An 11,617-nucleotide genomic window follows, 5' to 3' on the forward strand; every position below is an offset into this window, starting at 1 on the left:
ACTGGCTCTGATCCAGTGAGCGGTTCTGGTTCTGGAACTGACTGATTCTGGTTCTGATCCAGTGAGCTGTTCTGGTCCAGTGAGCTGTTGCTGTATTGCATGAATTTTCCTGAGGTGTTAATCCCTCTGACCGACCCAGACCCGGACCGGCCGGTGCCGGTACCAGTTACTCACCTTTCCAGAGTACTGCGACATGTTTCTGGTCCAATCGGTCCCTCAACCACACACTGAGTGTCGCAGAGAGAAAGTTGGACGGCCCAATTTATACGTTCTGCTCCAAAAGGTTCTGCTGAGTCGGCTGCTGATTCTGCTGCTCGCCGACTCAATGGAAACTGCTGGGAGGGGCAGCTTTACTGGTCAATGGGACGGAGGGACGGGGGGACGGAGGGACAGAGACGTTCTGACGGATCGGATCAGATGATGTCACTGAGGTCAGAGGTCAGAAAATCCACAACATGTTTATTATTCACCAAAAACATCCGTCCGTCCCTCGACTGGGGGACAGTGTCCACTCTGTCTCCAGTCCATGACAGGAAGTGGTTGTCTGGTTCTGGTTCTGGATGGACGGTTTCTCCTGTGGACCCGATCAGAACCTGTGTTCTGGTCAGAGTCCACTGGGTCAGAACCGGCAGGTTCTGGCTGAAGACGGAACAGCTTCTGGGCCGCTGCTGCCCCCTGCTGGCGGTCCATCATCCAGAACCAGGTCACAGCTTTATTACTGGACACTTGTGGTGCTGAACACCAGAACCAGAACCGCTCGGTTGTCCAGGCGGGTCTGGTACCGAGCCGCCGCTGATCAGCCGTGACTGAATCATCAGCAGCTGACAAACTGAAGCCTCCGATCACCAAAACCCAAAACGTTTAGAACCGACAACCTCAGTAATTCTGGTTTCAACGAGGTGCTGCTCGGTTCTGAGCGGCTCGGTTCTGAGCGGCTCGGTTCTGAGCTGCTCGGTTCTGAGCGTCTCGGTTCTGAGCGACTTGGTTCTGAGCGACTCGGTTCCGAGCCTCTCTGTTCTGAGTCGGTTCTGAGCTGCTCGGTTCTGAGCGGCTCGGTTCTGAGCGGCTCGGTTCTGAGCTGCTCGGTTCTGAGCCTCTCGGTTCTGAGCGGCTCGGTTCTGAGCTGCTCGGTTCTGAGCTGCTCGGTTCTGAGCGTCTCGGTTCTGAGCGACTCGGTTCTGAGCGTCTCGGTTCCGAGCCTCTCGGTTCTGAGTGGCTCGGTTCTGAGCGTCTCGGTTCCGAGCCTCTCGGTTCTGAGTGGCTCGGTTCTGCTAGATAAATCCGAGTCACAGACCGACTGACCATCAGAGCTGGACTCCAATCAGCTCCTCCTCCTCCGGGTTCAGGACTGATAATCGACCGATAATCGACCGATAATCGATAATCACTGAGTCACCATCAGGCTGGTCACCTGCTGACAGGACGATGTGTTTCATTAGGTTGGATTCTGATCATGTGAAGTTAAAGAACCGTAATATTCAAAGCAGCTGATTTTCCTCCATCCAACATGATTCATTTCCTTCATCAAAGGTTTTATGTGCCTTTAATGTTCTTCTATGCTTTTATTTTGTAGTAACGTCTTTCTAACGTCTCTGACTCCTTCCTCTGAAGACGAGCAGCTTCAGCAGAACGTCAGCTGGAAAACCGTCGCCGTGACGACGTACGACCTGCTCTGTCTGACCCGGGTCCGGACGGTCCAGTTGGTGATGATCTCTGGTTCTGTAACCGGTTCTGGTTCTGGTTCTCCCTTTAGAGTTCTGCAACATCTCAGCTGATTCTGGGTTTATCCAAACAGAACCGAACAAAGCTGATCCGGGTCAGAGGTCCGGTTCAGTCCCGTTCAGGAGAACCTGAAGACATGACTCAACCATGGAGATAAAATTGGAACCAGAACCACCTGGGTTCTGGTTTCCAGGTGAGCTGAGGCTCCGCCCACACGTCTGTTTAACGTCTGTCCTGCAGTTCCTCCTTCCTGCCAGCGGGTGGCGCTCAGAAACCAGCAGGTGGTGAGTTACATAGATATGAAATCAAATTAAAAACACAAAATCAGCAGAGAATATTTAAAATTCTGACTTTTCCTCCAGCTGATTGTTGCCATGCAACCAGCTGCAAACCAGACTTCATGTAAAAATCACTGAATTTAAGCTCCGAGTCCAGCAGCTCAACCCTCAGAGCTCAGGAAGCCGACTGTCGGATAAATCTGCTCCGATCTGAGCGGAGGAACCGGATCTGCTGTGGTTCTGGAAGGAGCAGAGTCCAGTGGGCCCGACGGGTCAACAGAACCTCCTGGGAGACCGCCCTCCACCTGCTCCACCTCCAGAACCATCCTCCGGATCACCTCCACCGCCATCTGAGGAGCAGCACACCGTCAGGAGGTTCTGATGGTTCTGATGGTTCTGCTCAGACAGCAGAACCATCAGCCTCACCTGGTGATCTTTGGCTGGAGACTCCAGGAAGGCGGCGCTCCACGACCCGGTCAGAGCTTTGCCCTCCTTGGAGCTTGCAGAACCAGAACAGGTTCTGTTAGATGGACTCATGTTCCTCCTGCTGGTGGACTTCCTCCAGGTTCTGTTCCAGACCGGCTCCTTAAACTGGGCCCAAACAGAACCACAGCCCAGAACCCTGAGGAAGGCCACAGCAGGTGTTGAGCAGATGGTTCTGAACCAGCAGAACCATCTGCTTTGGGTTCTGGTTCTGATACCTCTCCATGTGCAGGTTCTTCTTGTTGCCCATCAGGATGATGGGTTTCCTGCAGAAACACACCAGAGAGTCCAGTCGGACCCGGTTCCTCCGGCCCGGTGGATCAGAACCGTTTGGGTTTGCGTACTGGACGTTCCCCACGTCTCGTGGACCACCTGGACCACCTGGAAGCCGCACAGGCACAACAGAACCGTTAGGGTGGAACCGGTACCGGATGTTCTGGTGGCCAGGGGGACATCTGGTACCAAACCCAGAACCAGTAGCGGCCCACTGCATCAGAACCGGGATCTGGCATCAACAGCAGGTCCTACCTTGACGTTGACGGTGCAGCTCTGAGGGACACAGCAGCGTCCGCTCAGCAGGAGGTCAGAGGTCAGAGGAGAAATCACCCAGAGAAGCCCTCACCTGTCACCTGACCGTCATGGTGAAAGACAGAAAACCTTCAGAGATCCGCTGGCGGTTCTGGTTCTGGTCCAGAGAAGGTGGGATCGTAGGAATCCACAAACTGGATGGTGAGAGAAGTTCTGGACCCAGTTTAGATGTGCTTTGGACCGGTTCTGGACCACTCTGCTCTCAGCCGCATCAGGACCACACCTGATTGGCTGCCAGCAGAGACAAAGTTCTGGGTCAGACGGGTTCTGGTTCTACACCATAAACTGTAAAAGAGCCCATCTTTGGTTCCGGGCGGCTTCATCTGGACATCAGACAGGACAGATATTAATCCTACCAGAACCTGGAGGCTGATTCTAACGGCCTGGTTCTGCCCGGTTCGGGTGGTTCTGGACTTACCCACCAACCTGTAGCCCAGCGCAGCGGTCTTCTGGCGGCGGCATGGTCTCATCTGGACATCCAGTTGGACTTTTCGGAACCTCAGAACCTCTGCATCGTCTTTCTGCTGGAGCATCCTGGACCCACCGCATAATTAATGAGACCGCGGCAGCCATTGGTCGCTCGGAACCAAGAGGGCGGGCTTTAAGCAGCCTCCTGGGTTCTGTTTGGTGCCGAGGGAACGCCCTCTGACCATTGGACAAACCGGAGTTTGCTACACTTCCTTTAACCAATAGCAGCTCAGAACCCGGTGGCGTGGGCGGGATCTCTTCATTAGCCGCAGCTAGCTTCTGTAGGGCTAGCTCTCCTCCGTTTCTCTGCCTGTCCTCTCGAACTTTGGACCGGAACCCGGATTTAGATGGCCGCTGCCGCCCTGAAGAGCTGCTCTGTGTGGCGCTTTGCTAAGCTAAACAGGTAACATTAAAATGATGACCATGTCTCTGTCCGTCAAGTCAGTTATCGCGATGTTTGAAGTTTAACCGGAATGACTCAAGAGTCAGAGTTAAATGAACCAGAACCAGAACCAGAACCAAATCTCTGAGAGCTGAAGGTGGATTAAAATGATTTGTCTTCATAGATTAGTTACAGTCACACTTTATGACCTGAAACTACAGAAAGACCAGTGACCTTTGCCCCGGATAGTAAACCCTAAGCAAAAAAAAAAAAAACTGACAGTCTGGATTCAGGTCTTCAACATGGGGGTCGCGGCCCTAAGGCAGAACGCAGTGGTATTACAGGCAGGGGGTGAAAAGTAATGTTTGATTAGACAAATATATATATACATATATATATATATATATCAGTGATGTGGGGCAGGGGAGGCAGAGCCTCACCTGTCATCATGGAAAAATAATATATAATAATTAGAGGTGAGCCGATCGATCGGCCACCGATCATAATCGGCCGATTTTCGTGAAAAAGTCTATGATCGATGATCGGCGATCATTGGCTCTTGTTGCCGATCACCTGCATCTCATTTCTCAGCCTGCCTGTGCAGCTGGTGTCCTCTTTCCTTCACTCTGCAAACGCGCAGCAACAAATCCTAAGCGATGTGGAACTATAACTATRACGCACTGAGTGAATGGGGAAGTTTGCGTGTTGCGGCGGAAAATTGAAGCAGGTCAAAATGCATCAACACAATGAAGCTAATATGGGATAAAAACAATGTTATACCTGACAGAGTTTGGCTACATCGAGGCTCACTGCAGTAAAAAGACATATGGAGGATCAGATAGCAGGTAAAGCAGCACAGCTRCAAACACTCACCCGGATTAGCATGACGGTCAGAAAGCTAAACAAATAAAATGATTTAAGTCTTGGAGCTGCGATGTAAGACGCTGGTTCTGCTCTCGCTGTTGAACCGCTGCTACGCTACAGGTAGTAATATTTCACAGACGGAGCGCCGCTTCTGCTCCACCTGGTAGTGACTCTCACACCGAACCTCTGCTTAAAGCTGCAGCATCTAACCTAAAAAAATACATTTTACATACGTATTAAAACTTTCGCTGTTCTAACATGAGGCAGATAATCTCTAAAAAATAATCGATCTCCTCCCTGCTCTGCATAATTACTCAGTCAGAAACAGCCACTCAGAGCTAGCAGTAATCAGCTAGCCACCATGCTAACAGGAAGTTTTCATTCAGTAACTCTGGATTGTTTATTGTAATGGAACCTGTATTTGCCTTTGAATGTTAAGTTTTATACTTTAATCTTTTGGCAATGTTGAGGTTTTATTTTGGCTCTTCAGAGCCTCCATATGTTATCAGTCTGTTAAAGATGGTATTATTGATAACAGGACAATTTGCACAATGTCTGTTTTGTTTAGTTTTCTTCTTGGAAAAAGTTATTAAAAACAAGTTTTTGTCTAAATTAAGGTGAATTCATGGTTCCTTTATCCACATAATGTAACCGGTAGTGTTTATGATAAAAAAATAATAATTATTATTATGTGATCGGTATCAGTGATCGGCCCTCATGGGTGATCGGTATTGGTATCGGCAGGAAAAAACCTGATCGGTACATATATAATAATAATCATTTATGCTATTTTCACCCTGTGGTTTGTACTATAAAGTATCTATTTTTTACTTAGCTTAACCAATTCTGATTATTTTTTCTTCAAAATCACTAGTTTTTTCCCATTCAAATCCTCAGACGTGAAGCAGGTGAGGCAGCAGCAGCTGAGCCTCACCTGGGATTGATCAACCTCTGGCTAACTGCACTGGCTGCCATTATATGACAGCATGTTCGTCCTGTTTGTACGCCGGAAATAAAATGGCTGAGAAACATATTATATATGGACTGATTTTCCATAATTTCGCTTATGTATTTAATGTACAGTGTTTTTGTCACTAACTGTGCGTGTATCGTGTTTTGTGTGGGGAGGAGCGATAAGAAACGGCAGAGAACAGACTGGAGGTGAGGCAGGCAGTTCTCCTGTCTCACCGCTGGGGGCGCTCATGATCCCAGATATTGTGACTGCACAACTGCAGAGTAAGACACAGYGAGCTAGCCATGGAGCTAGCCACACAGTAAATAAGTAAAGTACAGCCATATATTTGTTTTCTTCTCTCTTCAACATGAAAGATACATTTCTACACTTAAACAGTTTTCTAAAGTTTCAACTGAAGCAGGAGATGATAACTAAAGTTAGACAAACACCGGAGCTGAAGGTTTTACTTCCAGACAGTTTGATGACATTTAAACCGAGTAGAAAAGACATGGAGGATAAACTTGGCTTTGGATGAACGGATATTTTATACAGAATTAGCGGCGCGTGGATTTCATTGATACGTGAAGGTAAGACAGATATAAGATGTTTTGTTTAGGTTTTAAATTAAATGTGCGTTTTGTGGGCCACAGTTAATGTTTAAATAATTCAGTAAAGTAGAATCGGTAGCTAATCTAGTTTTTTTTTGGTGTTAAATCCTAAAACATGAAGCGGCATTGTTGTCAGTTGCTATGGCAACGAGTCTGCGTGTAGCTTGGCTGAAGTGCTTCCTCTCTGTCCCTTTGCTGTGGATCATAGCACGAAATTAATACCTACATTTCTAAGTTTCATTGAGTTAACGCGGCTATGGATGACATGTAAAATATTAGTCTTTTCGCCCCCCCCCAGCGTTGTACGCATGCGCGACATTTCCATACGTCCAATTACATGCATGGTGTCTATATAGTCGTAAGTCAGAGCGTCACCAGCGATGAACCTCACCGCACGTCACTGATGCATATAAAAGCTAAATGTGTCCTAATTTAAAGCTCTGGACGTCTCTGTGATCCCCAGTTTGCTCAGGACCAGAGTTCCCAGTCTGACATTCCAGACCACAGCGTCTCCTATGATGGGTGGGTCTGCAGCGGATCCAGGATGATTCCACTCAGGTGTGGCGAGAAGAAGGTGTTCTCTGATTGGCTGTGTGTCCTCAGGTGCGACGGTGGAGCAGTTTGAACAGGCGAAGAGCAAACTGTCGGCGCTGAAGAAGGATCCGGGGAACGAGGTCAAGCTGAAGATCTACGCTCTGTTCAAGCAGGTGAGGAGGTTCTGGAGATGAAGACCTTCCCCAACCTGTTCCCGGGTCATGAAGGTTCTGGAGGGTCCTGCATGCTGTCAGTATCAGAACCTTTTCAGAACCAAAGATCATTAAACATTTAAAGGTCAGCAGCATCTGCAGTTCATCTGATGCTAATCGGTCATCCAGCAGTGTTGTAGTACTCGAGATCGGTCTTGGTCTGGAGACCATTTTATGATGGTCTCGGTCTCAGGCGCTGAGGACTCTGCATTTTATTTCAAGACCAGTCGAGACCGCAACTGTGAAAATGTCACTAAACGTTCAGCAAACTGTCCAGTTTATTTGTTAACATCTTTGTTTTCAGGGGATGCAAAACGCACCAATTAAAATCCAACCAATAACGTGTTTCTGTTACTCCCCACCTTTCACTCGCACGCGGCTCCAGACATGCGCAGTGGTTTTCTCTCAGCGGCAGAAGATCTGTCTAATCGTCAGTAATAGAATAAAGCTGCATAAATCATCAGAAATCCGATGGCCACAGCTAAACTCAGCAGCGCTTCGCTTTCACACACGGTGGAGACTAGGTCTAACTTTTTTCATCACTTAGAAAAGTAGCTCAAAGAAGATAAGCTCTGTTGACGTGATGTTAGCAAAGCTAGCTGTACAGAGACACATAAGCATTGTGATGAAAAAAAGTTCTCACTCACTGCTCTGAATTATTGTGCAGAGATGTTGACTGACTTGTTGCATATATGGGACAACGCTGTGTCCAAAAGTCTGCAATGCAGTGATGCGACATTCAGGAGCAGAACGATTCTTGTGCTCGTCTCTTTACTTATTAGATAGGACTGGAGTGTCACTGAGAGCTGTTCTTTGTTCTTGTAATGCTCTGCGTACACTGCAGTAGCTATCATTATTTTATTTATGTACATTGATATTTTTTAATTAACAAATTAAATACAACACAAGAACGAAAGAGCACGCAGAGCATGCACATTGCTCCGTGATTGTTTTTGTTCAAAGTGGCAGCTGTAATGTCTGCCATGGTGTCAGACTGCCTGGCTTCATGTAGCGGGAGAGAGAGAGAGAACAGTCATGGTGAGCACCTTGTGGTTGGTGACTTCTTGCTTGTTGCTCCTTGGTCAGTGGTCATAGTTGAGCATTATTTACCGTAACATTGTCTCTATTGCTATGTTTAATGGTGCAGACAGTGGTGGTTTCTGACATGAGCAATATGGGCAAACACCCAGGGTGTTATCTTTTTAGGGATGGCACGAAACCACCATGGAAAAGAAACCATGGTTCTCATGGTTCCTTTTCACTCCAGGCCTGGAAGGAAACTTGAGTTTAGTTCAGACAGAAGCAGCAGGGGGCGCTGCAAGCATCAATACGTCTGTACATAAACGCTTTTAGAGGTCGACACTTCACCGTCTGTGTGTTACCATAGTAACAGCTCCTCCTCCTCCTCCAGGCCTCTCAGGGTCCCTGCAACACTCCTAAACCAGGAATGCTGGACTTTGTGAACAAGGTCAAATGGGATGCGTGGAAATCTCTGGGCTCCATCTCTCAGGTATGACTCTGTGGTTCTGATCGGATCCATCGTTCTGCTGCTGAAGCTTCAACTCATAAACTTCCTGTTATGTTAGGATTGTTTCTTTTCTGTACGGTCAGAATGTCCCGTTAGTTCTGGACCATTTGCAAAACAACCAGCAGATCAGAACTTTCCTGACAGTTAAGGTTTCTACCTGTCAGGATGAAGCCAGGGAGCAGTACTGCAACCTGATTGGCTCCCTGGTGGAGGCAGAGGGAGGAAGCTCCGCCCAGGTGGCTGCAGCGCCTGTTGGGGGTGGAGCCACATACGAGACGCTGTTGGTCTCTACGGACGATGACATCACCACCATCAAACTGAACCGACCGGCCAAGAAGAACGCCATCACACCTGAGGTCAGCAGGTGAAGCCAGGAAGCCCTGATGATGTCATGTGACGTCATTTCCTGCTGGTTCACTTCCTGTTGCCCTAATTTCTTCTTTCAGATGTACAACGAGATCATAGCAGCTCTGGAGCAGGCGGCTAAAGACGAGTCAAAGTTCGCCGTGTTCACAGGTGAAGCCAGACAGACGGGCTGCAGAACACCTGCTCAGAAATGCCTCTGAGATGGAAATCCTCCTGCATGTTGGGGAAAATGTAGAAATCAAAACGCAAACCACCCTCATGCCTTCTGGGACGGCCCAGTTATAAAAGATTACTGGAATGAATGGAGCCTTATAAGATGTAAACAACCAGAACAGCAGCAGCAGGACGCTGGTCTGATCACTTCCTCTCGGTTTGTTGTTTCCTCTCTGAAGGAGCTGGAGACTTTTACTGCAGCGGGAACGACCTGTCCACCTTCACCAAGGTCCCAGAGGGAGGCGTCCAGGAGATGGCCAGGCAGGGAGCAGAGCTGCTCAGGTGGGCAACACCTGAGGTTCCTCTGAGCTGCAGAGAGAAAACCTGCTGCTCCAGGACGTTTCACTGGCTGACACTCAACCCGACGTTTGATTTCTGTCAGTTTTAAATGTCGACTGTCTCAGTGTTTCGGTTCTCAGGCAGAACTGAATCAGGAGCAGAGAGGATTCCATCTGCAGCTTTGATAAAAACTTTAATATATCAGGAAAATGTTAAAGCAGCTTTGTTTGAATCAGATAACTGTAAAACCTGTCATTTCCCTCAGGCCAGCAGGGGGCAGCAGCCTCCTGTTTTCTGCCCTCACAAGTCCGTGTTCTTCTATAATCTGTTGTCCAATCAGAACCTTCACTGAGCTGCAGCGTCGGGTTTTTCACCACTAATTGAGCAGAACCAGAATAACCTGAGGGTTCTGTTCAGCCCGGTATCCAAACGTCCCGGGTCAGGCCTCCGGAGCCGTCAGCTCAGATGGGGTTCTTCATGTCACCTCCTGACTGCAGCACCTGTGTCTGTTTCCTCAGGAAGTACGTCAGGGCGTACATCGACTTCCCGAAGCCTCTGGTTGCCGTGGTGAACGGCCCGGCTGTAGGGATCGCCGTCACCGTGCTGGGACTGTGTGACCTGATCTACGCCACAGAGCGGGTACAGAAACACGCTGACCCAAAGGGTCGGGTTCCGTTATCCTTTACATGTTTGTTTCTTAGTTACCAGATGGTGGCGCTGTGCTCTAACGACAGTAGACACATTTTATTTTGGTAAAGTTAGTCCTAGTTTTCCAGAATTCCTGGAATAGAGATGAGGACGCGATGGGGAGGAAGTCCAGTTTAGTTTCCTGTTCTGACCCGTTTCCATGGGAACCGTGTTGATGTTTCTCAGGCCACCTTCCACACGCCCTTCACCCAGCTGGGTCAGAGCGCCGAGGGCTGCTCCTCCTACACCTTCCCCAGGATAATGGGCCCCAACAAGGTACCGGCGCGGACCACCAGAACCAGGAGCTGCTGCCGGGTCATCGGACTGACTGACTGTCTGTCCCTGTCCCCGTCCCTGTCTGTCCCCGTCTGTCCCTGCAGGCCAGTGAGATGTTGCTGTTCAATAAGAAGCTGTCGGCCCGCCAGGCCTGTGAACTGGGTCTGGTCACAGAGGTTTTCCCCGACAGCAGCTTCCAGTCCGAGGTCTGGACCCGGCTCAAGGCCTACGCCCGGCTGCCTCCCCAGGTGAGCACCGCTGGTTGGTGACCCGGATCATTTCCAACCCACCACTGGTCTGCATCTGGACCAGAACATTCTGCTGGTTCTGCTAATCGCTAATACTTTGGTTCTCCTGAAGCTCAGGAGCAGAACCATGTGGGTCAAATAGAAACACTGAGGTCAGATCATGTTCTGACCAGATGATGACACCTGCTGGTTCTCCAGGACCATCGACTGGATCCGGCCAGCACTGCTCTAACATGGCGGCGGCAGCATCATGCTGAGGGCTTCTTAGCTTTGGTCTCATTCCACCAAGTGGATAAAATTAAGTGGAAGGACGAGCTCTGCTGACACCAGTAGCTGGACTAAGGTTCTGGAGGATGTCCGGGTTCTAACAGCAGCGTCTCTGTCCATCAGACCCTGGCGCTGTCCAAACAGCTGGTCCGGTCCGTGGAGAAGGAACGTCTCTACGCCGTCAACGACGCCGAGGTGGAGCGGCTGATGGAGCGCTGGACCTCAGAGGAATGCTTCAGCGCCGTCATGAGCTTCTTCCAGGCCAAAGCCAAACTGTGAGGGACCGGCAGAACCCGGCCGGTTCTGGGAGGAAGAGGAAGAGCGGATGATGGACTCGTCTTCATGACGTCGATTTTTCATTCTGACTTCGTTTAGAGAATCTGATCCAGAGGAGGTTCTGATCCGGTTCCGGTTCTGGACTGGAGTTGAAACACTGATGATTTTAAACTTTTTCAGAATGATCTGTGTTGATCGACCCTGAATTTATTTCTGATAATAGATCAATAAATGATGAATCAGTGAAGAATCATGTCTCTGTTTTAATATTCCTCAATAATCTGATGAAATGATCAGACGGTTTATTCCTGCTGGAGGTCAGAGCTAAAGGTCAGAGCTAAGCTGGAGGTCAGAGCTAAAGGTCAGAGCTAAAGGTCAGAGCT

At 49.1% G+C, this 11,617-nt stretch overlaps 3 protein-coding genes across 5 annotated transcripts in view; 1 reads left to right on the forward strand and 2 right to left on the reverse strand.

Moving 5' to 3' along the window:
• Positions 1 to 238, reverse strand: part of crygn2 (crystallin, gamma N2) — a 3,391-nt gene extending 3,153 nt beyond the window's left edge. Inside the window, 1 exon segment of the mRNA NM_001297443.1 lies at positions 175 to 238. Within this exon segment, the coding sequence (NP_001284372.1) occupies positions 175 to 195 (21 nt within the window). The 5' untranslated portion in view covers positions 196 to 238.
• An 870-nt stretch (positions 239 to 1,108) lies between these two features.
• rheb (Ras homolog, mTORC1 binding) lies at positions 1,109 to 3,653 on the reverse strand. 2 transcript variants are annotated; one of them, XM_008402158.2, is made up of 4 exons: positions 3,490 to 3,653; positions 2,702 to 3,205; positions 2,427 to 2,622; positions 1,109 to 2,350 (listed from the first exon to the last, which is right to left on the reverse strand). In XM_008402158.2, the coding sequence occupies exons 2-4, from the start codon at positions 2,974 to 2,976 to the stop codon at positions 2,162 to 2,164; spliced, it is 660 nt and encodes a 219-aa protein (XP_008400380.1). In that variant the 5' UTR covers positions 2,977 to 3,205; positions 3,490 to 3,653; the 3' UTR covers positions 1,109 to 2,161. The 2 variants fall into 2 exon arrangements, with proteins under 2 accessions (XP_008400380.1, XP_008400381.1); XM_008402159.2 differs by having other exon boundaries at positions 3,428 to 3,653.
• A 137-nt stretch (positions 3,654 to 3,790) lies between these two features.
• eci2 (enoyl-CoA delta isomerase 2) lies at positions 3,791 to 11,484 on the forward strand. Of its 2 annotated transcripts, none has more exons than XM_008402156.1 (11): positions 3,791 to 3,942; positions 6,812 to 6,870; positions 6,952 to 7,055; positions 8,506 to 8,604; positions 8,787 to 8,978; positions 9,069 to 9,138; positions 9,381 to 9,483; positions 9,999 to 10,119; positions 10,354 to 10,443; positions 10,548 to 10,691; positions 11,082 to 11,484. In XM_008402156.1, the coding sequence occupies exons 1-11, from the start codon at positions 3,887 to 3,889 to the stop codon at positions 11,235 to 11,237; spliced, it is 1,194 nt and encodes a 397-aa protein (XP_008400378.1). In that variant the 5' UTR covers positions 3,791 to 3,886; the 3' UTR covers positions 11,238 to 11,484. The 2 variants fall into 2 exon arrangements, with proteins under 2 accessions (XP_008400378.1, XP_008400379.1); XM_008402157.2 differs by lacking the exon at positions 3,791 to 3,942 and adding an exon at positions 6,106 to 6,327.
• The last annotated feature ends 133 nt before the right edge of the window (positions 11,485 to 11,617 follow it).

Source organism: Poecilia reticulata, unplaced genomic scaffold, assembly GCF_000633615.1.
Source record: "Poecilia reticulata strain Guanapo unplaced genomic scaffold, Guppy_female_1.0+MT scaffold_190, whole genome shotgun sequence".
Taxonomy (NCBI): Eukaryota; Metazoa; Chordata; class Actinopteri; order Cyprinodontiformes; family Poeciliidae; genus Poecilia; species Poecilia reticulata.

What these genes read in the sequence shown, in the direction of transcription:
- rheb (XM_008402158.2), bottom strand. Translation starts at nt 2,976, where the DNA reads ATGCAGTGGGCCGCTACTGGTTCTGGGTTTGGTACCAGATGTCCCCCT. An exon ending in AAGAACCTGCACATGGAGAG is followed by an intron (nt 2,623 to 2,701) that starts GTATCAGAACCA and finishes GGCCTTCCTCAG; the next exon opens with GGTTCTGGGCTGTGGTTCTG. An exon ending in CTCCAGCCAAAGATCACCAG is followed by an intron (nt 2,351 to 2,426) that starts GTGAGGCTGATG and finishes GCTGCTCCTCAG; the next exon opens with ATGGCGGTGGAGGTGATCCG.
- eci2 (XM_008402156.1), top strand. Translation starts at nt 3,887, where the DNA reads ATGGCCGCTGCCGCCCTGAAGAGCTGCTCTGTGTGGCGCTTTGCTAAG. An exon ending in AGAACGCCATCACACCTGAG is followed by an intron (nt 8,979 to 9,068) that starts GTCAGCAGGTGA and finishes TTCTTCTTTCAG; the next exon opens with ATGTACAACGAGATCATAGC. An exon ending in TGATCTACGCCACAGAGCGG is followed by an intron (nt 10,120 to 10,353) that starts GTACAGAAACAC and finishes GATGTTTCTCAG; the next exon opens with GCCACCTTCCACACGCCCTT.